General features: G+C 40.0%; 2 protein-coding genes across 8 annotated transcripts in view; one reads left to right on the plus strand and one right to left on the minus strand.

Annotated features, from left to right (window-relative positions):
* Positions 1–22,618, plus strand: part of UBE2R2 (ubiquitin conjugating enzyme E2 R2) — a 104,535-nt gene extending 81,917 nt beyond the window's left edge. Inside the window, exons 3-5 of one of the 2 annotated variants that reach the window (XM_037036082.1) lie at positions 8,949–9,046; positions 17,220–17,354; positions 19,276–22,618. In XM_037036082.1, the coding sequence (XP_036891977.1) occupies positions 8,949–9,046; positions 17,220–17,354; positions 19,276–19,492 (450 nt within the window). In that variant the 3' untranslated portion in view covers positions 19,493–22,618. The remainder of the gene's footprint in view (positions 1–8,948; positions 9,047–17,219; positions 17,355–19,275) is intronic. The other variant, XM_037036083.1, reaches the window with a different exon arrangement.
* A 1,356-nt stretch (positions 22,619–23,974) lies between these two features.
* UBAP2 (ubiquitin associated protein 2) overlaps positions 23,975–26,255 on the minus strand; it is a 137,428-nt gene continuing 135,147 nt past the window's right edge. For 5 of the 6 annotated variants that reach the window (XM_037036191.1, XM_037036193.1, XM_037036189.1 and 2 more), the window contains 6 exons: positions 25,993–26,198; positions 25,679–25,778; positions 25,489–25,596; positions 25,269–25,336; positions 24,992–25,186; positions 23,975–24,904 (listed from right to left, as the gene is read on the minus strand). In XM_037036191.1, coding sequence (XP_036892086.1) covers positions 24,809–24,904; positions 24,992–25,186; positions 25,269–25,336; positions 25,489–25,596; positions 25,679–25,778; positions 25,993–26,198 — 773 coding nt within the window. In that variant the 3' untranslated portion in view covers positions 23,975–24,808. The remainder of the gene's footprint in view (positions 24,905–24,991; positions 25,187–25,268; positions 25,337–25,488; positions 25,597–25,678; positions 25,779–25,992; positions 26,199–26,255) is intronic. The other variant, XM_037036190.1, reaches the window with a different exon arrangement.

A 26,255-nucleotide genomic window follows, 5' to 3' on the forward strand; every position in this document is an offset into this window, starting at 1 on the left:
TGTTGCTCTTCCTCTTCCCCTTCTGGTACTCCTGTGATTCAGATGTTGGAACGTTTAAAGATGTCCTGGAAATTCCTAAGCCTCTCCTCATTTTTTTTATAATCTTTTTTTTTAACATTTGTTTGTTTGTTTATTCATTTATTTATTTATCTATCTATGTATCTATAGAGGGGAAAGGAAGGAGAGAAGAAGAGAAATATCAATGTATGGCTGCCTCTCGTGAATCCCCTTCCCGGGAACCGGCCTGCAGCCCAGGCATGTGCCCTGACTGGGAATTGAACCACGATCGTGTGGTTTGCAGGCCCGTGCTCAATCCACTGAGCTACACCAGCCAGGGCATTTTTTTTATATTCTTGTTTCTTCATTCTTTTCTGTTTGGTTGTTTCTTTCTTCCTTCTGGTCCACTCCATTGATTTGAGTTCCAGTTTCCTTCCCATCACTGCTGGTTCCCTGTGCATTTTCCTTTATTTCACTTAGCATAGCCTTCATTTGTTCATCTAATTTGCAACCAAATTCAACCAATTCTGTGAGCTTCCTGATCACACCAGTGTTTAGGACTGTGCATCTGATAGGTTGGCTGTTTCTTTGTCACTTACTTGTATTTTTTCTGGAGCTTTGATCTGTTCTTTCATTTGGGCCTTTTTTTTTTTTTTTTTTTTTTTTGGTCATTGCCTGTTATGTAGCAAGGGGTGGAGCCTTAGGTGTTCACCAGGGTGGGAAAACCCAAGTTGCTGCTTTGTGACACTCTCTGTTGGGGAGGGGTAGAGAGGGAATAGTGCCTCTTACTCTTCTCTCTGCCGGTTTTCAGTCTCTTCCCCCGCTTCCCACGATCAAATTGGGCCCTTCTGGTGCTGATTCCCTGGTGGGTGGGTTTATGCACATTCTGGGACCCCGTTGGTCTCTCCAACCAACTCTCCGGTGGGTGAGACTGGGAGTTTCTCCCACTGCCACCTGGACCCCCACAGGTGTTTTCAGTCAGAGGGTTTGAGTCTTGATTTCCTTGTGCTGGGACCCTGGGTTGCTCTGTCTGTCTCACTCCTTGGTTATTTGAATGTGGGACCACCCAGTCTGCCAGCTGCCACCTCACCAGGTCTGCCAGCCACTGGTTTGCTGCTAGTCCTCTCCACCCAGCTACCTGTCTCCACCCCTCCTACTGGTCTGGGTGAATGTTTCTTAACTCCTTGGTGTTGGACTTCCATACAGTTTGATTTTCTGTCCTGGTTGCTTTTTATTTTTAAATATGTTGTTGTCCTTTCAATTGTATGAGGAGGTACAGTGTGTCTACCTATGCCTCCATCTTGGCCAGAAGTCTAATTAACCTTTAGATACCTGTCTTTTTCTACCATTTCTATCTTGCTAGCCACTTATATGGCTTTACTCTATGTACATCTTTCTTTACTCTATGTACATCATTATGTTTACAGGGGGTGTATTTTGATGGGAAGTATATTGAATCCTTGAAAAAGCAAGATGTTTTATATAATAAGGTTTTATTCCCTCCTTATTTGATAGCAATTAAATTTTTTTCAGATAGTAAAATAAATGGGTAGCTTAGTTGGTACAGCTTCATCTCCTTTGATCATCCAACGTATATCTTTCTCTTTGATTACTCTTATTCTCTTCTTTGTTTAGTGGAATTAGCTCAAGCTCCTGTGTGGTATTTCTTTGATTTCTCAGAGAATTTATTTTAATAGTTATTCTACCCAGGAATCAAATAATGAAGCCACAGAAATCACATTAGAATTGGTTTATAAAGTTTCAGTATTGCATTCTCTGATTTTGCAAGTCTAGCACAAACTGCTTAACTTCATTATTTTAAACTCATTTCTTATGAATTTTATGTTTTCCTTTTTTTAAATTCACTGGTTATCAAAATTTTATAGGTTTTAGGTGCACAGTTCTACAACATGTCATCTGTACACTGTATTGTGTGTTAACCACCCCACGTCAAGTCTCCATCCATCACCATTTATGTCCCCATACCCTCCCCCACCTCCTTTAACCTTTCCCCTGGCAGTCTTGACACTCTTGTCCTGGTCCATGAGTTCTTTTTCTTTTTCTTTCTTTTTTTTGCCCATAAATTTTAAATACAAAATTTTAAAGTCCAAAACATTTAGAGTAGTTTTTATTAAAATGCTTTGATTTCACTGTCTAGGAATTTTAAAAAGCATACTAAAAATATTAAGTTTAATCCTACTTCTTTTAAAAAATTACTTTGAAATAATTTTAGACTTACAAAGTTTCCAAAACAGTACAGAAAGTTTTCATATATATATTTTTACTCAGATTCCTCTAATGTTAATATGTTATAAACAACCATGGTATGTTTACCAAAACTATTAAGTAAACTACGGACTTTATTTAGAAGAAAGTGTGTAATGGAAAACTTAAAACATATATTACTTGTCCTTAGCTGCTCTTTATTCTTCTAGGTGAGACAAATTTATTTTTGTATTGTGTTGTTAAATAACTAGAAGCAGGGTGCTTCAACTTTGTAATGGTTTTTATTTTTATTTTTTAAACTTCACCTGAGGGTATGTTTCTGAATTTTAGAGACACAGAGAGAGAAACATTGATTGGGTGGTTGGCAGGGTGAGGGGCGGGGAGAAACACTGATGGGTTGCCTCCTGTATGCCCCTGACTGGGGACCCAACTTGCAGTAGAGGTAAGTGTCTTGAGTGGGGATTGAACCCATAACTTTTTGGTGTAGAAGACGATGTTCCAACTAACAGAGCCACTTGGCCAGGGCATGAACTCTGTAATCTTTTTGTTTTAAGATTTTATTTACTTATTTTTAGAGAGGGGAGGGAGAGAGACATCAGTATATTGTTGCCTTTCACGTGCATCATACAAGGGACCTGACCCACAACCTAGGCATGTGCCCAGCCTGGGAATCGAACCATTGATACTTTGCAGCCCGTGCTCAATCCACTGAGCTACACCAGCCAAGGCAAAATATTTTATCTGTTTGAGCAAAGAACTGTTCCAGGTGCCTTTTGCAATCTTCCAGAGAATAGAAATTTTTTCCATTAAGAGATTTTTGTAAAGACTAAAATAAATGGAAATTTGAAGGTACAATGTCTGGTGGATATGGTGAATGAATCAGAAATCCCCAGCCAAGCTGTAACAGTTTTGCCTGGTCATCAAAGAAACATGTAGTCTTGTGTTGTCCTGATGGAAGGTTATGCATTTTGTTGACTAATTCTGGATGCTTTTCTTTGAATGTTCCTTTCAGTTGGTCTAATTGGGAGCAGTGCTTGCAGGAATTAATCGTTTGGTTTTTTGGAAGGAGCTTATAATAGAGGACTCCTTTGCAGTCCCACCACTTAATACAATACCGTCTTTGGGTGAAGATCAGCATTTAGTGTGGTTAATGGTGGTGAAGTTCACTTGCTCTAGGATCCCTTCTGTTCCACATTATTGTCAAGTATCCATTCTTCATCACCCATCACAATGTTTTAAGAATGGAATGTTTTCATTATGTTTGAGTAGAAAATCACATGCAGAAATACAGTCAAGAAGGTTTTTTTTCCATTTAAACTGTGTGGAATCCAAACATTAAAGCAAATAACATAACCAAGCTGGTGCAAATGATTTTCAGTGCTTGATTTAGATATTTTGAGTATGTCTGCTGTCTCCCATATGATGTAACGTTGACTTTTCTCAGTGTCTCAGTTTGATTGCTGTCAACTTCAATTGGTCTACCTAACTATGGAGCATCGTACAGAGAGAAATCTCTAGCACAAAACTGAGCAAACCACTCTTGATATGTTCAATCAGTTACAGCACCTTTTCCATGCACTGCACAAATCTTATTTTGCATTTCATTTGAAGCTTTAACCTTTCTTGAAATAATAAAGCATAATATGCCAAAAATGTGTATTTTCTCCCATCTTCCATATTAAAATAGGTACACAAAATTCACCAATTTGGTGTTTCTTTTTAATGCACACTGATATGACAGGTATCACAATACAATCTAAGAAAATAGTTTCAAATGAAATTAAAGGCCACTAAACACTATTAAAGCCATCTTATAGAAAAAAACGAATCTTTTGGCCAGCCCAATAATTTGTGTCAAGCAGGATTTAATGTATATATTTGTGATTATGTTCATGGATTTGCAGGTCTTCTGCATTCTAAATTTAAGATAATGGGTAAGAAGTTTCTCTAGGCATTGATGTGCTCAAATTTGGCTACATATCAGAATCATGTGGTGATGTTAAAAATAATACTGGAGATTTCAGTTTAATTGGGTTTGGGTGGGACCATGGTAAAATAGTCTTCATTTTACATTATAGAACTACCTTTATGGAGGTCTAGAACTTTCCCATGATCATTATCATCTCCTTTCCCTCCTCCTCTACCTCCTTCTCCCCTTCCTCATTCTCCCCCCATCCCCCCTTTTTAGATCCTCACCCAAGGACATGTTTTATTGGTTTCTGGGGGGTGGCGGGGAGAGAAACATAGATCAGTTTCTCATTGACCAGTTGGAGCCTTGTGCTTGTGCCCTGACAGGATTGAACCCTCAACTCATTGGTACATGGGATGATGCTCCAAGTAACTGAGCCAAGGGTCAGGGTTTCTCCTCCTCCTTTTGAAAATAATTTGTTGATGTGAAATTCACATACATAAAATAAACCATTCATTTTTATTTATTTTTTTAAAATTTTATTTATTTATCTTTAGAGGGGAAGGGAAGGAGAAAGAGTGGGAGAGAAATATCAATGTATGGTTGCCTCTCGTGAGTCCCCTGCTGGGAACTGGCCTGCAACCCAGGCATGTGCCCTGACTGGGAATCGAACTGGCAACCCTTTGCTTCACAGGCCCGTGCTCAATCCACTGAGCTACACCAGCCAGGGCCTTTTTTTTTTTTAAGATTTTATTTTTAGCCCTGTGCAACTACCACCTGTATTTGTACAGCATGTCCATCACTCCAGTGTAAAACACCTTACCCAGTAAGCAGTTTCTCCCTCTTTCCATTTTTCCCTAGACTCTGACAACCACCAGTTAGTGTTCTCTTTGTATTATCTATCTGGATATTTCATATAAATGGAATTATATAAAGGATACTTGTGACCTTTTGTGTATGGTTTTCACTTAGCATGTTTTGGAGGTTCACCCATGTTGTAGCATATATCAACACTTCATTCCTGTTTATCGCCAAGTAATATTCCATTGTGTTTGTATCACAGATTGTTTATTTGTCTATTGGTAGGCTTTTGAGTGTGTAATTAGTGCTGATATGACCTTATGCATGTGTACATGTGTATTTGTTTAAGGACCTTTTTCAGTTTTTTGGTTATCTACCTAGGGGTGAAATTGTGGGGACAAATAGTAATTCTATGTTTTACTTTTTGAGGAACTGCCAAACTGTCATATAGCAGATGAATCATTTCATGTTCCCCCCAATAATATATGAGGGTTTCATTTTCTCCACATGCTCACAAATACTTGCTATTTTCTTTCTTTCCATCCCTCCCTCCCTCCCTCCCCTTCCTCTCCTCCCTCTCCTCTGTCTCCCTCTCCCTCTTTCATTCCTTCCTTTCTAGCCATCCTAAGGGAATGCAAAATGATACCGCATTTTTATTTTCATTTCCCTTAATGACTAATGATGTTGAACATTCTTTCTTGTGCTTTTTGCCACTTACAGTCTTCGGAGAAAAGTCTGTTCAATCAAGTCCTTTGCCCATTTTTTAGTTGGCTAGCTTGTCTTTTTGTCTTTAACTTCTAGGAGTTCCTTATATATTATGGATAGTAAATCCTTATTAGATATATGACTTGCAAATATTTTCTCACATAGCTTTAGGTTTTTCACTTCATTGATGATGTCCTTGGCATGAAAGTTTTTAATCAAAATGAAAACTTTTATTTATTTTTTATGTGTTGCTCATACATTTGGTGTCTTATCTAATCTGTAGACAAATCCAAAATCATGAAGATTTACCCATTTTGTTAAAAAGAGTTTTATGATTTTTACTCTTCACCCTTTGTTCCATTTGAGTTAATTTTGTATATGGTGTTCAGTATGAGCCCAGCTTATTTCCCCATTGAATGGACTTAGTATCCTTGTCAAAAAATATTGACTATAGATGTATAGGTGTATTTATGATTTGTATGTCCACCATTATGCCAGTTTTAAATGGTCTTATTGACTATAGCTTTCTGGCAAATTTTGAAATCAGGAAATGGGAGTCCTCTCACTTTATTCTTCTGTTTCAAGTTGTTTTAACTATTGTGGGTCCCTTAAGTTTCCATTTCCATTTTAGGATCAGTGTGTCAGTTTCTACAAAAAGTTACTGTGTTGAATCTGGAGGATCAAATTGGGGAATGTTTTCATCTTAACATGAAATGTTCCTACCCATGAACATGAGATGTTCTTTTATTTATTTAGGTCTTCTTTAATTTCTTTGAGCCATATTTTGTAGTTTTCTGTGTACAAGTCCTTAACCTCCTTGGTTAGATTTCTTCCTATGTACAAAATATACCTAAGAAGAAATGAAATTATTTTCTTAGTATCCTTTTTAGGGTGTTCATTGCTGGTGTATAGAAATAAAACAGACTTTGGAGTATTGACCTTGTACCCTGCAACTTTGCTGAATTTGCTTTATTAGCTCTACTTGTTTATTAGTAGCTTTCTTGTGGATTTTTGGAATTTTTTGTCATTTGCAAGTGAAAATGGTTTTATTTTTCCCTTTCCAGTTTGTTTGCCTTTTATTTTTCATTAAAACTAGGTTCTTTGCTACTTGGGTGGGTAGGCTAATGGCTCCTCAGAGATGTCCACTCCTCCTTCCTAGAATTATTATATATTAGGTTACATATTAAAGAGGAATCAAGGTTGCTGCTGATCAGCTGACTTTAAAATAAAGAAATTATTCTGAATTATCTAGGTGGGCCCAGCATAATCACAAATGAGAATGAGAGGAGATGTGACTTTGAAAGAAATAACAGTGCTTCCTTTGAGGATGAGAGGAAGGGGGCCAAGACTAAAGGAGTGTGGGTGGCCTTTAGAAACTAGGAGGGACAAGGAGAAGGATTCTTAATGCCCCCAGGAAGGAATGCATTGCTGAAGACACATTGAGTTTTGCTCTGTGAGAGCAGTGTCATGCTTTGACTTACAAAACCGAAGAAGACTAAATTTGAGTTGTTTCAGGCCACTGAATTTGCGGTAATTCATTACAAAGCAGTACAAAGCAAATACAACTACCCCAGTATATTTTATCCTGTCTTTTCTGATGTTGGTTTATTTCTCCAGGCAAACTCTTGTCCACATTTCCTTTGGGTTGTTTAAAATTGTACTTATTATTTAGGGCCCATGTCAGAGTTCCTTAACCACTACGGCTTTCATTCTTCCATACCACCTGTCAGGTGTCTGCTGTCCAGATACACCTGGTTTCTCTCTCCCTCCTGGTTTCTGTCATGCTCTTCCACTTTTCTCATGAAATCTAACAATAATAGAGGTTGGGTTTTTTAAAGTATTTTTTATATTTTTATACAGAGGGGAACAGAGGGAGAAAGAAAGGGGGAGAAACAGCAATGTGAGGGAGAAACATGGATCAGGCCCTCACATATGTGCCCCAACTAGAACCAAATTTACAGCCCAGGCATGTGCCCCAGCCTGGAAATGAACCGACCTTGGCTTTGTGGGATGACGGCCAGCCAACTGAGCCATACCAATCAGGGCTAGTAACAATAATAGAGTTTAGAATGCATTATTCAGTATTGATTTTATTCTTTTTTAAAAGTTCTGTTATTTCAATATGGTTGTATATCTCTGTGTATCTAAATCTGGGTTATATATACAAGAATTTTACACATTATATAGTTATACCTGTACTTTTTTGGCTGGTGTGGCTCAATGGATTGAGCTCCAGCCTGTGAACCATAAAGTTACCACTTTGATTTCCTGTCAGGGCACATGCCTGGGTTGCACACCAGGTCCCCAGTCGAGATTCGTAGGAGAGGCAGCCAATTGGTGTTCCTCTCTCACGTCAGTGTTTCTCTTCCTCTTTCTCCCTTCCTTCCCCTCTCTCTTCAAATAAATAAATAAGTAAAATCTTATTTGAATTAAAGATTAAGTTTGAATCTTTCATTTTTCAGACCAAGAGATAGGTGACTGTCAAACAGTCTTTTCTGTTGAACAGCAGTCTATTTTCACATATGGTAAGCAATCCATGTGTTTGACTTAAATGAGTCTGTGGATTAGGTCCTATAATGTAAGTTTACAAACCAGCCCTGGCTAGTTTGGGCTCAATTAATTGGAGCGTTGTCCCGTAAACCTGAAAGTTTGCAGGCTTGATCTCTGGTTAGGGCACATAAGAGCAGCAACTGATTGATGTTTCTCTCTCTACTCCCTCCTTTCCCCTCTCTCTAAAATCAATAAGTGTGTCCTTGGGTGAGGATGAAGAAATTTACAAACCAAAATATTAAAACCATGGTGATGAGTTCTTTTATCACATATACTGAAGGAGTTATAATTAAGTTGTTGGGCGTTGTATTTTTCAGTTTATATCAATTGTATTCATTGAAACCAGTGATGGGTATTAAAGATGATTATAGCATCTCTATGCAGATTTTAAGCAAGGACAGATTTTTTTTGTTTCTTTTTATGTTCGTTATGTACAGTTTGTATCTGACAATAGAGATACTAAGTTGTTTCCCAAGACTCTTGAAACTCGATTTATCAAGTTTGTCTGTTTCTGATTTTTTAGAAGGATGGTGTTACAGACTTACTGTGTTTCCTTTTTAACTAAGAAATATATCTTGGAGATTGGTCAGTTAATATTTACAATGTAAAAAATGTTCAGTTCTTTAACATTGATTCTAAATGTGAAAAGAAAGCAGAATTGTTTTCTAATGATAAGAAAACAAGTTTTGTAGGAGAAGAAATTTCAGTCCCTTTTTTATGTCATATTTTTGAGTACTGAATGTGGTTTTGTGTCTTGTAGAATGGAGATGTATGCATTTCAATTCTTCACCCGCCTGTGGATGACCCACAGAGTGGTGAACTGCCCTCCGAAAGGTGGAATCCTACTCAAAATGTCAGGTAAGGGGTTAATAAATAATCTGGTTTTTGAGTGGTCCTAAGAGTGGGTACTATTTTTTAGCAAGTACAAAAGAATCTTTTTATATTTGGTTATTTTGTCTTTCATTAGAGCTTTAAGTAGCATGTATACATCATTTTGAAGTTTTATTTATGGAACAATAATGCATATATTACTCATTTCTCAGTGTTCACTTGGGGAGAAATTTTCTAGTCTGAATCCTTCCTCTTACATTGTTTGAAGTTACATTTGACTTGGATCTCATCACTTCCATGTTTGGATTGGTTGCTTTATTCTATGATTCTTACTACTTTTTGCAGAAAAGACTTTACAAATTAAAAATTGACTTTATATGCTTCTTTTTTAAAAAGATTTTATTAATTTATCTTTAGAGGGGAAGGAAAGGAGAGAGGGAGAGAAATATCAATGTAGGGTTGCCTCTCGTGCATCCCCTGCTGGGAACTGGCCCGCAACCCAGGCATGTGCCCTGACTGGGAATCAAACTGCGATCGTCTGGTTTGCAGACCTGCGCTCAGTCCACTGAGCTACACTAGCCAGGACTTATATGCTTCTTTTAAAACAAACTTCCATTATTCATTGTTTTTTATTTATTTTATGTATATATATGGATGTTTCTTATGATTTGGAAGGCTGGTGTATTTCTTGTGATTGTCTTTATTTATATAATACTTGAAAACTTTTGTTTGATAGCCTTATATTATTTATCCTTTAATATTTTTATACAATAAAATAATAGATATTCTTTACTTGTGATAATAAGGCCTAGTTAAGTTTACCTCTATTGAATTATCTTAGTAGTATACAGTTGATTAAAAGCAATATGTTTATACTTTTTATGTACTTTTTACATTTAATGATTAGAAATGAATTTTTAATCAGATCAATAAACATTTTCAGTTAGTTCATGTATCCATGAATAATTATTATATTGCTAGATTGAAGCAGAATACAGCTTTGATTTTATATAAATGAATAACATGCCTTATATGTACTTAATGTATATTAAATGAAATTAGTGGGACCCCTTATTTCTATATGACAATGGAATAAATAGAGCAGTCAAACCAAGTCCTTTTAATTCCTCTGGGTTATCTGGCAAAAATCACATTGATCTGTTGTCAGTCTTTTTCAAAAAATAAGTTTTGTTGAGATATAATTTCCATACCATACAATTGCCTCGTTTTAAGTGTATGAGTCACAGGTTGTCCAAACATTACCACAGTTAAGTTTCGAAGATTTTTATCATCCCTAAGAAACTTACACCTGTTGGCATTTGTACTCCATTATCCTTCAGCCCCATCCCACCCTTCCACCTAGGAAACCACCAGTCTGTTTCCCGTCTCTGTGGGTTTACCTATTCTGGACATTTCCTATGAATGGAATCTTACAATATGTAGTATTTTATGTCTTGCTTCCTGAACTTGGCTTGACATGTACACATGTATTTTTTTTTCTTGGATATATACCTGGGAATGAGCTTGCTGGGTCATATGGTAACTCAGTGTTTTAATTTTCTGAGGGACTGCCAGCACGATTTTTTTGTTGTTTTGTTTTGTTTTTTTGCTGCACGAAGTGGTACATTTCCACCAAGCAGTGTGTGAGAATGCCAGTTTCTTCGGGGCTTCACGAGCGCATATTGTCTGTGCTTTTTAAATTCTAGTCCTTCTAATGGGTGGATGTGGTATCTCATTGTGGTTTTGTTATTACTATTTTTTATTATTATTACCACTTTTTACATCACTTAAAATCTTAGAACAGTTTTAAATATTCCAAAAATTGTGAAGAAAGTATAGATAATTTCCATATACCCTGAAACTGCCAATTTTATTTATCAACATCTAACATTAGTGTGGCTCCATTTATTATAATTAGTAAACCAATATTGATACATTATTTTAACTGAAGACCATGCTCTTTCACATTTCCTTAGTTTTTACCTACTGTCATTTTTTTAAAGATTTTATTTATTTACCTTTAGAGGGGAACGGAAGGAGAGAGGGAGAGAAATATCAATGTATGGTTGCCTCTCGTGAGTCCCCTGCTGGGAACTGGCCTGCAACCCAGGCATGTTCCTGACTGGGGATCGAACTGCGATCGTGTGGTTCGCAGGCCCGTGCTCAATCCACTGAGCTACACCAGCCAGGGCAACTTACTGTCATTTTTCTGCTCCAGAATCCCATGAAAGATGCATTGTATTTAATAGGTATATTTCCTTAGGCAACTGTGACAGTTTCTTAGACTTTTCTTGTGTTGGATTAATTACCTTGACAATTTTGAGGAGTACTGATCAAGTATTTTGTAGAATGTCTCCCAACTGGTATTTTTTTATTGCTTTTCTTATTATTAGATTTGGGTAATGAGTGGAGGGGAGGAAAACCACAAAGGTAAAGTACAGTTGATGGACCCTGGAACAATATGGTTTTTTAGCTCAGTGGCCCAGTAATAGTGGATATTTTTTTCAATACCTATATATTTGGCCCTTTGTACCCCTGGGCTTTGCACCCACAGAGTCAAGCAACCACAGCTCAAAAACAGTATTTTGGAGAATTTGCAGGTGGGAGGGTCAACTATATGCATTCATTGTTCTACACCATTTTATATAAGGGATTTGAGCATCCACAGATTTGCATATATGCAGGGGAGTATCCTGGAATCAGTCCTCCACAAGGTATACACAGGGATACTGAGGGATACACAGTTTAAGTTTTAGGAGTGTCAAAAGTTACATGCGGATTATGTCTGTCCGGAGATCGGCGCACCTCTAGCCTGTGTTCAAGGGTCAGCTGTACATTTTCATTATATCAGTTCAAGGGTACCTATATTATCAATGTGATTTATCACTGTTGGTACTATCATTTTATACCTGGTTGAGATTCTGTGTTTAGGGTTTCTCCTAAGTTATTCCCCCCCCCCCCCCTTCCATCTGTACTCTTTGGAAGGAAGAAAGTCAGGGGTACAGCTCACACTTTGAGTGGGAAATTGTATCTTCTAGAGACCGGGATATCTGTATAAATTATTTCAAAATCTTCTCCACAGAAGATTGGTATATTTTCCCCTATTTATTTATTGACTAAATAATTTTGTTGATCATTTTTAATGGTCTGAAGGCTAGTAACTTGATTAGCCTCTCTACTTATGTCAAAAGCAAAGAATTGAAAGCTTTCTGGCTTGCACCAGGATTTCTTACCCAGTTCTTACCAAGTTATTTATTTCACACTTTCTGAGATGTATACCAAAGGGTCTGTCTGCTAAGACATATCAAATAAATTATTGATTATGCTCATTACTCATATATTTAGGTACCTGTTCAATCTGATATACTTATAGGAAGTGTTGAGAAAATAGATATACAGGGTGGGGCAAAAGTAAGTTTATAGTTGTAAGTACATGAAAGAATATAATTCTTATATTACTTATTACTATATTATTTTTCATGTGAACAACTGTAAACCTACTTTTGACCATACCTGTATTATAATGAAACCTTCATTCCCACCACATGTACTCAGGGATATGTCAGTCAGCAGCAGCTTCAGCACTGCATAGCCAGAATTGTTTAATTTATTAGTTGCTCTACCAGCATAAAGAAAAACTTTTTGTAATATGTGATCCATTAAGCTACTACATTTTCTTTTTTTTTTTTTAAATTGTGATAATTTTTTTTATATTTTATTTATTAGAGGGGAAGGGGAGAGGGAGAGAAACATCAATGTATGGTTCCCTTTTGTGCATCCCCTGCTGGGAGTTGGCCTGCAGGGAACCGGCCTGCAACCCAGGCATGTGCCCTGACTGGGAATCGAACCTCGATCCTCTAGTTCACAGGCCCGCGCTCAATCCACTGAGCTACACCCGCCAGGGCTTGCTACTACATTTTCATAGTTATAACAGACTTCTTCGCCACAGTGTCCTCTTTAAATTCTTCTCCCATCTTGAAAACATGTAAAGAGGACTAAGTTTTAACTGGGTCATCTTTTGGTGGTACTGGTTTATCTTTTGAAATAGTGTAAATGAGAGATTAAAAGAACTCAGGTCACCTAGGAGGGTCAGGCAGTAGGCTTCACTTCTGTATATATCAATTTCAGTCAAATTATGCTGGGCCTGTAAAACCTAAGAATCTCAGTTAGTTACCATCTTTCTCTTTCTGCATCTCCATCTTATGTATGTGAATGTGTATATTTTTAAGAATCAAGTAAATTTAGGTTTTTAAGAGTGAACCCTTCTACTTCATACACTGCTTGGAGAAGGTATATGCATACACTGGAGGGAAAATGCCCATCTTTAATTCTGCAAAATTCTAAACTTTTCCTTCTCAGTTTCCAGGCAGCCCCATAAGCCACATCTTACTTTGTTGTGTGCCAGGGGCAGGCCCATCTCACTGACTATTCTAAATGTACAAAGGGGCAAATACAGTGTTGCCCGTTTTGTCATAGGTCTCTAATTCTGATTTCCTAGCTCCCTTAAATGCTTCTTAAGTTTTGTTTTTAAACATGTCTTAGCTCTGAAGAACTTTACAACTTGCTAGTTTGCTGTTTGCGTGTGTGTGTGATAAGTTGGCCTTCACTTTCTTAGGGTGCTCTGTTTACAACTTAATTTTTTATTCAAAATAAGATAGCCATATCATCTCTATGAAAGAAACAACAGCAAAAGATCTGAAACAGGAACCTACCTGAATGAAGGCTGTATAGAGTGCTTTTGCCTGTCCCTTTTGTCTGTGCTTCCATTTTCCTCTCAGTACTTCTCTACTCTCTGAAAACTCGTACCACAGTTCCTTGCATGGCTTAAAGCAGGGGTGGAGGGAGCTCAAGTCTGTGAATGATGGTGGTGGTTATGGGAATTGTGCAGTTAGTTGAAAACACTTAAGAACTCTTAAGTTTTATCCCAAATTCTTAGTGGTTTAGGTCTGTTCTGTATTGTAACACCTTAAACACTTGCACCGCTGGATTTGAACAAGGCCTGACCCTCCATACCCACATTTAGAGCGTGGCAGTGGTGCTTCTTGTTATGGGGACTGAGATCATGGGGATGGGCCCTCAGAGTCCATTGGCTAATGCAACAAATTTGTATCCAGGTGCCACCAGACTGCCTAAATGGACAAATGCATCTCTCAAGTACTAAAAAGCAGAGCTTCATGGGGAGCTGTGAATTTACATGGACAGAATGAAACTAAGGAAGAGTGTAGTTTCCTTGATCCCTTCCCCTTTGTTGTAGTCTGCAGGAAAGCAATCCCTTTAATGGGCTTAAGTAACCTCTTCATTGATAGTTTCATCATTTGTTTGGTATTCCTTTTTCACCTACTGTTAACCTTCTCCATCTTCTGCTGTTTTCTCTTCTGGGGGATAAAAAGTGAATAAAGATTCTAAAACACTAAGTGAAAGTAACAAAAAATGACAACAAAAAGCATATTTTGTACATTCTGGCAGTACTGTCTTAGCAGTTTAATTTTTCCATTCTTTGAAAGCAGGATAAATAATACTTACCTTGCAGAGTTTACCATGCTATAGGTATAATTCCTGTGTTAAATTATTTTGGTACATACAAGTGATAGTCATTTTAAACTGTGTACAACATTTTCTCCAAACCTTTTCCAGTCATGGTACTTACAAAAAATTAAATGATAGTAATTTGTATATATCATGGGATGCTTTTTTAGCCAGAAGTTGTTTCAGAGGCTCAAGTTATCTCAAGTCCATCCCACCTTATTGATGAGGGAATGAATACAGATATCATTAACTTGTAACCCATCACCAACATACTGGTTGGGAAATTTTGAATAGGATATTACTTTTGAATTGCACTAGTAATCTTTGAGGAAAAAAAAGATCAATTCTGTTTTGCTCTGTGTTGGCACTTGGTGACCAAGACAGCCACCTGCTCTGTGCTTCCCACACTCAAAGTAGAATAAAAGTTCCTTCTGCTGTTAGGTTAGAAAAATGGTGGATCAGATCCATCCACCATGGATCTTATCGCCCCAGCTTGGGTCACATGCGTATCCCCAAACCAGTCATCGTGACAAGGTGGATGGAATCACTAGCTGGGATGTCTTCTGTTGTGGGTTTAAGTAGGCTGTTTGTATGAAGGTGTGGCATTATGGTAGGGGAAGATTAACCCCACCTGAACCAATGGAATGGAATCTCCACCACCACCACCACCCCCCAAAAAAGTCTGCTTTCCAGATGAAGAAGTGAAAATGTGCTGGGTTAACTATTGTAGCAGTCCAGTGTCATAACTGACACTTCTGAAAGCATCACGGAGTTTAATTTAGGAGTGCATGGAGGTAGAAGTGAGCTCCTTTTCGGTAGAAGTGGGTGATTTACTATTGAAAACAATTATGTTTCCCAATATAGTATTTTCATAATATACACAAACTGTAAGAAAAATCAACTGGATGAACTTGTGGGGAAAATTCCCTAATTAAATTAACATAGTTCATTTAGACATGTGGCTATTTAGACATATTAGTGTTAAATATTCAGTTCCTCAGTTGCACAAGCTACCTTTCAAAGAGCTCAATGGCCACGTGTAGCTAGTGGTTACCATATTGGGTAACACGGATGATACATCCCCACCATCACAGAAAGGTGGAAGGATATACAGAGCTGCATTAGACCATTGTAGCTGTTCTTTTGTACCATACTTTCTTCTTATCCTGCTTCTTGCTAACAGGTTTTGTATGTTCTCTTCTGAAGCAGCCTTTATGGAATTTTCTACTTATGTTTTTCTCTTGCTTCTTAGGCTGTTATGTCAATCCATTTCCCATTGGCTGTTATGAGTTTGAATCTTTCAAATGTATTTATTGGAGAAATCCAGAAGAATCTTAGCAGGAAGGGGAAGAAGTTATTTCAAACCTAATAGAAAAGTTGTGTGTGTGTGTGTGTGTGTGTGTGTGTGTGTGTGTGTGAGAGAGAGAGAGAGAGAGAGAGAGAAATGGATTTTAACTACAAATTTTTTAAAGTGCCTTTGTCATAATTTTGTATACTCACCTAACAACTCTTCACCCTTTTTAGGAAAAGGTTTCATCAAATCAAATATCAATTGTTTGGTTCTCTCCTTTTATTTTTTGCTTGGAGCCAGGAGCAAAAAGCTCTTGTGCAATAACACAATCTATAAGCTCTCACCAATGAGAAGAAGGTAGAAAAACTTGCTTTTTCCTCCCATTTTTCTCCTTATGTTCATGCACATAACTTTGGGGTGGGGGGTCAGAATAATTTGGAGCATATTGCGCTCTTTTGGTTATTTTAATCTAATTGAAACTTTATTACTCATTTCTGTCTGTTAATGAGAATATATCTCCCATGAGAGAGATATATATCTATGTCATTTGTTATTATACATCCAATATCTCACTTGGCGCCTCTGGCACCTAGGAAGTGCTAGTAAAAAACAATTTTTGTTTTAATTTAAAAAAATGTTTATTGATTTGAGAAACATCAGTGTGAGAGAGAAACATCGTGGTTGCCTCCCATATGTGCCTCATCAGGGGGAGGAACCTGCAACTTAGGTATGTGCCTGACCAGGCATCAAGGCCGTGCCCCCAGCCTTTTGGTATGTGGGACAGTGCTCCAGCCAACAGAGCTACACTGGCCACGGCAGTTCTTGGTAAAAATTTCTGAATAAAAGATTTCTGTTATTGAGACTAGTTTTTCTCACACTAGTCTCCTGTTTAACTCTGTCTTCCTTCCCTTAAAAAAATGGAAAAGAAATATAGTTGTATGTAATAAGTGTTTTTAGATTGCCTAAGCAGGCATGATCAGAAGTGGGTATATAGAGTAGCATCTTTTTACCTTCTCTTGTGAAAGAATGCCCTGGGAGCTAAATATTTTTTTGCTCTTTCCTATTGTACTTAACTTGTAATTTTTAAACTGTTACTTGAAAATCCTCCAGATCTCTACTTTTTGCAGATTGGAACATGTAGCCAGTTGAGACAGTGCCTTCTGCAGTTTGATGCCCAGCAACGTGATCTCATGCTAGACTCACATGTTTCCTCCGCTTTTTGTCTCTTGGTCAGCCTAGCCTGCTGAGTATTGAAAACAAAATTTTATGATACTGTATTTCCATTTCTCTAAGGTCTCAAATTGTGTAGTCTTAAATTTAAAAGAATACTTTGAAGCCTATGAATATGAGTATTTGTAGCTGACCCTTTTTTCCTGTTTCTAGGACTATACTGTTAAGTGTAATCTCATTGCTTAATGAGCCCAACACCTTCTCCCCAGCCAATGTGGATGCTTCAGTTATGTTCAGGAAATGGAGGGACAGTAAAGGAAAAGACAAAGAATATGCTGAAATCATTAGGTAAGGTGCTTTGTCTTTGGTTTGATTAGTAACTTCAAGTCCTTATACTTAGAACCAAATATCCTAGAACCAGGGGTTTAAATTGAACTTCATTGTCTACTCCATTTCTCTGTTAGATTTATTGTTTGGGAAGAGATCTGTGCCTGAGCCTAATGAGTGTCTGCCTTTTGAGAAAACACATACGACAAGATAATGTTGCAGTAAATCTGATTTCCTGGGAACCAGAATTAGGTTGAGCCAGTCAAGTCTGCAGATTCTCCCTTGTAATCATTTTAGGGATGATTATACTGTTCTGTACTTTCAACATGTCTGTTAAGTATAGCAAGCACCCAAGGTATTCCAGATATTCCAGGTACTTTTGTTTTCAAAATTTTAATTAACAAAGCCCTATTATTTATTGGCCCTTTGGACCATAGTAGCAATCATCTTCTGGCTATCACTTCTCTGCCCTAGAGTAAGAATCTTGAGACTTGGAATCTACTCCTATGCCACCCTTCATGTGACCTTTTATCAGTTAACTTTTTGTGTCTTTAGTTTTTCTGTGTAAAAGGAAATAAAAGTAGAAAGTATTAGGCTCTTGCTACTTTCCTGAGCAGGACAAAGTTTTCATAACAGTACCCAAGAATTGGTACTTCAATTACAGTAAATTCCATTCCCCTGAATACAATGTATTTTTATATACCCTTAAAATAGAGTTCCAAGGACAGTTCTAGCACATTATGGGCATAGTTTAGTAAAAACCAGAATTTTTACAATAGGTTTCTTCTCTATAAATTTAGTCAGCATGATACAAATGAGGAAGATAAAAGTAAAGTAGACAGTGGTGGGTAGGATAATGTGAAGGAGTGATGAGATGGCTGCTTTAAATTGGGTTGTCAGAACAAGCCACCTATAAGGTGGTACTTGTGACAAGAAGAATGACAAACAAAAACAGGCAATGAAATGCTTGTCATCTGATAGCTGAATAATGTAGATTAACAGTTCTCAGTTTTGCGCCCACTGCAAACACCTTTAGAACCACCCCCTCCCTAATCAGTAGTCATTTGATGAGATTACAGGGACGGAATCTAGACACCTGTTTTGTTATCAGACACCAAGGTGACTGTTATAGACCAAAGACTGAAGATAATTAGTGTAAATAGTGAGGACCTTAGAGGAGCAGGAGTAGTTTAAGATTCAAGATAAGAATGCTTCATAAAACAGGATTGGAGCCTGATATTGAAGGAAAGGCAGGATTTAGTGAGTGAATAACGCCTAAATATTCCTGAGATGTTTGTATTCTTCGTATTTTTTAAGGGTTCATTTTATTTAATTCACATTTATTATGCACCAGCCTGTGTCATGTACTCTACTAAGTCATTAAGCTGTACCGTCTTTATTCCTGGGGACCTCACGCTTAGCAAACAGGTAACCATATATGAGTGCAGCTGTAGAAGCGTAAGGTAACAGTAGGAAGAAATATATAATGCTATGGAGGAAGTCTTAGAGATAATGCCTCATAAATAAGAATGTTCACAGTAAAGGGGGGAAGGAAAAAGCCTCTTCAGGGAGGCAGAACCATGGTTGCTAAACACAGGTGTTTAACAGTGTGGCACATCAATTCTGATTTGGAAAGGAATGGGAAATTAGGAGACCTCAATCAGGTCTTAAAAAAATCAAAGTGAAAAAAAAAATCAAAGTGAGATGACTGGGAGAAAAAAATCTGAGATCCACTGTTTTTCTAAAGGTCATTATTAAGTGTCTTTCGGCATGGCACCTGACAAGCGGAGATCAGCTTTTGGTGTAGTAGAGGCTCTCACATGCTCTCAGGCAGGTACTAAAAGTTTAGAAATCTGAGTCATAAGAATCTTGATTATTTAGAAATGCTAATTTTAAATCCATCCTCAAGACATACTTCTATAAACTATCCTCCTACCTTCAGGAAACAGGTTTCAGCCACTAAAGCCGAAGCAGAAAAAGATGGAGTGAAAGTCCCCACAACCCTGGCGGAATACTGCATCAAAACTAAAGTGCCTTCCAATGACAACAGCTCAGATTTGCTTTATGACTTGTATGACGACGACATTGATGATGAAGATGAGGAGGAGGAAGATGCCGACTGTTACGACGATGATGATTCTGGGAATGAGGAGTCGTGACGTGCTCCTTCGAGAAGCCCCTGTACTGCCCTGCCACCTCAGGCCAAAGGGAGGGGAGCAATGGGGACCTAGCAGTGGCCCCTCAGCAAAAACCTATCACAGGGGGTGGGGAAAACAAACACGGCTCCTGCTGACTCCCCTTATGGATCTCAGTTTGCTCCTTTTTATGGACCTCTTAATGGAGAGAAGGTAATCCTCCACAGAATGTCTGAATTCTTGCATTCTTTACCCTTCCATCACTGTATTGATTCTTTTTTTTTCCCTTCAAACCCAAACCCCTGCCTCACTTCGTCTCTACAAAGTGTTCACAGCAAAACATGTTTGGTCTGTTTTTAGATTCTTGAAGAATTAAATAGTCTTTCATCAAGATGTTTAATGTGATTAAAGCTGGGAACCCATTGGGAGTTCACAAGTGCTGCATATGCTGGGTAGCAAAAGAAAATGGGGGAAAAACATTAAAGTCCCACAAAACAAACTAGAAAAAATTGCCAAGGTTTAGCTGCTCCATTTACATTAGTGTGTGTGCATTTGTTCAACCCCATGGTGGTGAATTTTATTTCTTTCTCGTTTTAAAGTCTGGGGTACAGCGGGTACCAGGGACTCTGTGCGAAGACTGATGAAATGTGTTCCTAAGGGCACAGAGCTCCTTCAGCTTCCAGGAAATCATCCTAACACAGAGGCCTCAGCTACCCTGAGGATAGAAATCAGATTTTGGTTTTTGAAATCAATTGGGATCTAAAGCTTGAAATAAATATTCATACTTTGCATAGAACTGAGCACTTGATTGCTATTTATTTTAAAGGCAGAGTTCCCCCCCCCCATAAAAAAAAGTGGGGAAAGAGTGGGGATTAGTGTGTGTGTGTGTATATGTGTGTGGAGTCTTAGTGATGGCAACAAAGAATTAAAAATCACTATGCCAATTTTAGTTGATGCTGCTGGGGGGAACAAAGTAAAAACTACTGGTGACCACTGTTGGGAGAGAGAACATGTTTTATATATTTAAAAAGGCCTTTCCCTCAAAGATATACTTTCACCATGAGGATTTCTTTAAGTAGCCAGCCAGTCTTAATTACTCAGTATTAATACTAGGTGCATGTGTTAAGATTTTGGTTTCCATTGAGCTAGTGATAACTGTGGATATATGTGAGACATGCGTGACCGGGTTACCTTTGGATGTAGCCTGGACTTTGCTCTCCTTTCAATGTACTCTGGCTGTGGAGCGCAAGAAGTTGTGCATGGAGCTTGCCCTGGGCTTGTTTTGACACTTCTGGCAGGGCCGAGGGAGTTGGCAGCAGGCAGTGTCTGGGTGATGCTGGAGCTTCTTGCCATGCAATTGCTGCAGCTTTGATTTTTCTGTCTCAATCATGTGATGATCAATCAATTTTGAGATCCATCGGCCTTCACCAACCAGGGACTTCAGAACCTGACGGTGATTTTTGTTTCTTAAGGGAGTTGGCCAGTTCATACAAGAGCAGTGTTCTTTCAGTGGGGAAAAACATTAAAATGTAAAATCACAGGTTTTGGAAGGAAAATACAGCAAAGACCGACCATAATCCTATTGCAGATCCCGTGCACTAGTGTCAACTCCTTTCCTTCAGATCTTTAGCTCAGAAAGAACAAGAGGGTTGATGAAGGACAGGGTAGGATGGATCCTAGAACAGAGTAGGTGATGCTTACTTCCTTAGCTCTTCCTTCCTTTCTGATCTCAGGGTTTTCATTAGCTCTTCAAACTCTCCAAACATTTGCTAATTCCCAGCAACTCTCTGGCTTCTGAAGTTTAATCTAATACTGAGAATATTTAACGTGCTTAGGTTCAAATGGGGCAGTATTGAGCCTGATCCCCATGGGGCCAGGGCTACTTGCACCCTTAAATTTAGTGACTCCAGTCAGATTCAGAAAACAGCAGTTCTCTATGACAAAATAGACTGCAGACTTTGCTAAGAATGCTTTCTTTAAGTAATGTTTCCAAATAACCAGCAAACCTCCTGGAGCCGCGTCTCATAATGCTGAGTACCCTCTACCCACCACCCCCAGACACACATGCACACGTGCACGTTTACAGCTGGTAGCTTGGTCTTACTCTATCAGAGCCCTAAAATTAAGCTTTTCCCTTACTGCAAAAGCATCCCTTTCCCAGGGCAGGCCAGGCATCTTGGCATATGTGGGAGGTGCTATGCTGCTCAGCCCTGTCCCATTAGGCCCTGTTGGCCTGTGGCACGTTGACTCAGGGAGCCAGAGAGCCCAGGTGGAGGTTGTACCTCTCAGCCCTTTGGGGTGTCACTATTTAAGACTGGGTTTGTGTCTGATAAGAGTACAATCAGAAAAGACTGGGGTATGTTGATTTGCTAGCAGGTAGACATTCTTTCTGATGGCTCACAATGACTTGTAAAAAACCCAGATGCTGGTTCCAGAGCTCTGTCTTGAGCACACATCCTGTGGCAAAAGAAAATTTGAGCTTGTAACTAACTTTCTTTTCAGCAATGAGCTCTTGAAGCTTGTGCTCATTTGGTATAACAAGCTCAAGTCCTGCATTTTTAGATCCCTTTTGATTCTAGTGGAGGCCTCTCTGGGTGCTCTTCAGGTCTGTTTCTTGAGGCTGGGTGGAGAAAATATAGTATCATGATTCCGTTGTTCCTTCTCAAAGTCTTTCACTTTCTCAAAGTCTTTCGCTTTCTATTTCACATCATTCCAGAGTTCTTTTCTAAGCCACACGGGGTTTTTTTTTTCCCCCTTGCCCTCTTTTTGGTAGTATCTTTTTTCCTCTTCCCTGGTAATTATTTGCTACTTCCTTATTTTCGGGACACTTATAGTAAGAGATTGAAGGGGAAAATGTGTCGTTCTCTACTGAAAATTAACTCCACCCCTCCTCCCATCCTGATTTTTTAAAAAAAGTTTACATTTACAAAAAGATTCAGATGCAATTTTCAACTCTTCTGAAACCAGCAGGTCACACCTGACTTAATAGTTTTCTTAGCTGAAATTGTAGGTGTTTTTCTTCAGTTTAACTTATGAGAAAAGAATATCTGATGCATTTTGTGTTGAACTTCCCCGTTAGTGGTTTATTTTGTCTTTTTCTGCCCATCTGTCTACTAATAAAATGTGAAATAAAATATACCTGTATTGCTACTTCCCCATGGGATGACCCTCTTTTTTTTCCTTTTGTTAAAATTAAAGGTGGTCTCAGTATTTCTGCTGTTCCCTTGCAGATTATGCCCAGGACTCAGCTGATAAACTAAACAAAACTTGACTCTGGCTGACCTGCCTTTTATGACATTCAGTTCAGCTCACCTTGCAGAATATTCCCAATCCTTACCTAGCTTTAAGAAAGGTTATTAAAGACACAGTCATTTGTTAACCGTAATTCTGAAATAGGGCACAATCTGCTGCACAAGTAGGTCAGTGGAAGGGATGGAGTGGTGCTCCACTGCCCTCCTTAGAAGGGCATTTGTTTTCATTGTCACTTACCTCGCAAACTTCCTACTGATAAAAGCAAGGATCAAGCAGGAGATCACAGTTTAATAAAAGTTCCCATTTAGCTTCAGTTGTGGACACTTACCTGTTGTTTTTTAAAGCTGTGGATTAACAGCAGTGCATGTCCAGTATGATGAAATGACCATTGATTTCAGAGGCGAAGGCAGAAAAGGTAGAGTGGCCCTGGGCTGGTTTTGGCATATTGATTTGACCAATACTTGACTTGAAGCAATACTCCCTTTATTTACCTATTTATTACTAAGTCTGAGTTGCTAGCGAGATTGTAGCACAGTTGTGCCTCAGACAAATAGTGAAAGCCATCTCCTGCCAGACACACAGGAATAGTTTATGACCCTCGCTCCTCTGTGCCTGGCAGCCTGGTAGAGGGAGGACTGGACCAGTTCAGGGGGAGTCAGAATCCTGGTCCCAGGTGGATGGTTTCATGCGATTATTTAGCCTGGGATCCACTTCCCTACTTCATACCACCCTGGCTCCTTAGTCACCTGTTCCACCACAGACCTGTCAGACAAGACTGGTTGACGAAAAAAAGGTTTAGCTGTTCAAACATACTCACAAGACTTGTTGATGAAAAAAAGGTTAGGCTGTTCAAACATACTCTCTCACAAGACTAGAACCATGTTAGTAATTATTACCTTTGGTCTTTGGGAAAGAAAATACCCTGCCCTGCCTGGCGTTCTTGCTGATGCAATCTGTGTGAGACTGCAAAGTTATATTAACTTCGATAAGCACTTCCTGTGCCCTGTCAGGAGCTTTTGCTATCCTTTCAGCTGTATCATTTATCCTCTGCTCCCTGGATGGTGACTGGGGCCAAGGCCAGAGAAGAGCCAAGCAAAGAGAGGAACACCAGTTGAAGCCTTCACAACCTGTTGTCGGGAAGACTGTTACCACATGAGCTCTTCTTCAGCCCTGTGGAGTCCGAGTGTCCCTGGAACCATAATGAAGACGGCCTTGACCCTGGGTTATCCTTTATCACACCACACGGAGACTGCACATGCTGTCAGAACTTTATTAGGTGGACTTTGGGCAAAAGAGAAAACCCCTGAAGCAGTTGCCCACCTGGCTCAGGACAACTGGAATGAGAGGAGCCTTTGCGTGGAGACGTGCTCTCATGGAGCGTATCTTTGATTTTTTTTTTTAAAGGGGAGCTGACTGGCTGAACATCTGAGCACAAAATCAGATTATTATTAAAATGGTCAACCAGAGGAAGGCAAGTCTTTGGGGGACAAGACTAGACCAGAAGCAGATGCCCCTGCTCTATGTGCCACTTCGATGTTGAGCAGGGGGTGTGTGTCTGCTATTCCTAGACCAAGATTTGGCAAGAGGGAACCATGACGGATGACAAAAGGACCAGTTTCTCCGTAGGAGGGATAAAGTGATCACACGGGGAAGAAAACTCAAATAATGGTTTACAAGGGCACGAGATACGTCGTGATTCTTCATTGGTACCTGACCCCATTACCCAACTGCCTTAATCTAGCCCTTCCAGACACTGCCCCTAGCAACCCCCTGGCACAGGGGCTATGTGGAAGGCTTGAAGGCAGAAGGGGCGAGGGGGGCTTATTTTGCTACAGTGAAAAGGGGCTCGAGTGGGGAGCAGCACCTGCAACTCTTCCACTTCCCCCAAGATTTGTCACATTTACAAATACATACATAAATACATTACATACAAGCAAGTCTGGGAGGGAGGCTCCCTACAGAGGCTTGGCTGACACAGTTACACGTCTCAGGAATTCTAGGAAAGGGTGCTGGGCTCCCAGAAATGGGCTCCATGTGTTCTCTCCTGCCCAGGGCAAGCCCTCCCCCAGCCCACCCACTCTTAAGGGTTCAGTTTGTCCAGTATGGAGAGTTGCCGTAGGCAGGTTTGGAGGCTTGCGACTTGGGCTGCAGGGAGCTGGGCTGGCTGCGCTGACCCGAGCCACTCTGAGGAGGAGAAGGAGAGAAGGCTATCAAGGTTGCAGCAGAACCCCGAACCCAGGGCAGGGTGGCTGCCACCATCACTGGGCTCACCTGGGCATCCTGGGGAAGGTGGTGGTGGTGTAACAGCTGTGAATGAGGCTGCTGGTGGGCAGGCAGGATGTGCAAGAACGGTGGAGGTGCATAACCTGGAGCTGCTCCAGGGGCCAGAGGCCCGGTGGAACCCAAGGCTGAGGGCAGGCTGAATGGTGGAGGGGTCCCTGCATGAAATCCCTGCTTGTCGAAAGTCTGTAGGGCAAAAACACAATGTTGAGGACCAGCCTGGGTTACACCTCCCACAAACCAGTACACCCACCTGTTCCTCCCTCACCTGAGTCGTCTTGTAGACAGAACCAGTCATATCAGGCAGGCCAGTGGTGCTTGAAGACACGGACACCCCTAGGAGGAAAAGCAGTTGTTCCCACAGCAGTTGGTCGCAGCTCCAGCCACCCCACCTCCAGGGGCACTCTGGGGTAGCCTTGCCTGAGAAGGAGTCAGGGAGGAGATAACTACTCTGGGCCTCAATCCTGGAAAGGAGGGGCAGACGCTACCTTTGCCAGACCCAGAACCTGCAGACTTGTTTTGTGCCTGTGATGATCCACCATAGCCACCCTTGGTGTAGTCTCCCGCTGCTGTCCCCTGGGTCAGGTCATCATAACCTAGCATAGCAGGGTACAAGAGGCATGTGTGAGCTAGGCAAGCCTGTCCTACCCATGTCTCTGTGCTGAGAGCACCCCTTACCTGTGCCGTAGCTGTGCTGGCCATAACCACTGGCCTGCTGGAAAGGAGTGGTGGGAGTGCTGAGGTTCACACCATGCTGCTTGGCTGAGGGTGGAGGGACCTGGTGGGGCAAGCAGGAGAGGCATAAGAGAAGCAGATCAGGTACCCCTGGCTTAGTGCAAGGCAGCAGGTGGCACAATCTCAAGGGACCAGTGTTATGATTCAACACATGCAGCCCAAACATTCTGAAGGCCAGGCGAAACTCTCAGTAGGGTCATGTTTCTGTCCCTCTGCTTCTCCCCACAGCTGAAATGACAGTTCCCACAGATACTCACAAACATGGTGGGCCCATACTGGAAGGCACTGGGCACGCCTGTGTAGTAGGGAAGGCCAGTGTAGCTGTAGCCATGTGGCAGTGCAGGATTCAGAAAGGGTTGTTGGGGGGTGTGGTGGGCCTGGGATTGGCTCTGCTGTGCCTGAGCCAGTGTGGTGGGGGGCGCAGGGGATGCAGAGTCACCTCGGCCAAACTTTGTGACATCACCTAGGAGAAGAGGAACACTTTCTAGTCACTGTCCTTACCCAACCAGGAAAAAAAGCC

Source organism: Sturnira hondurensis, unplaced genomic scaffold (genome assembly GCF_014824575.4).
Source record: "Sturnira hondurensis isolate 20B ecotype Veracruz unplaced genomic scaffold, ASM1482457v3 Scaffold0022566, whole genome shotgun sequence".
Classification (NCBI taxonomy): Eukaryota; Metazoa; Chordata; class Mammalia; order Chiroptera; family Phyllostomidae; genus Sturnira; species Sturnira hondurensis.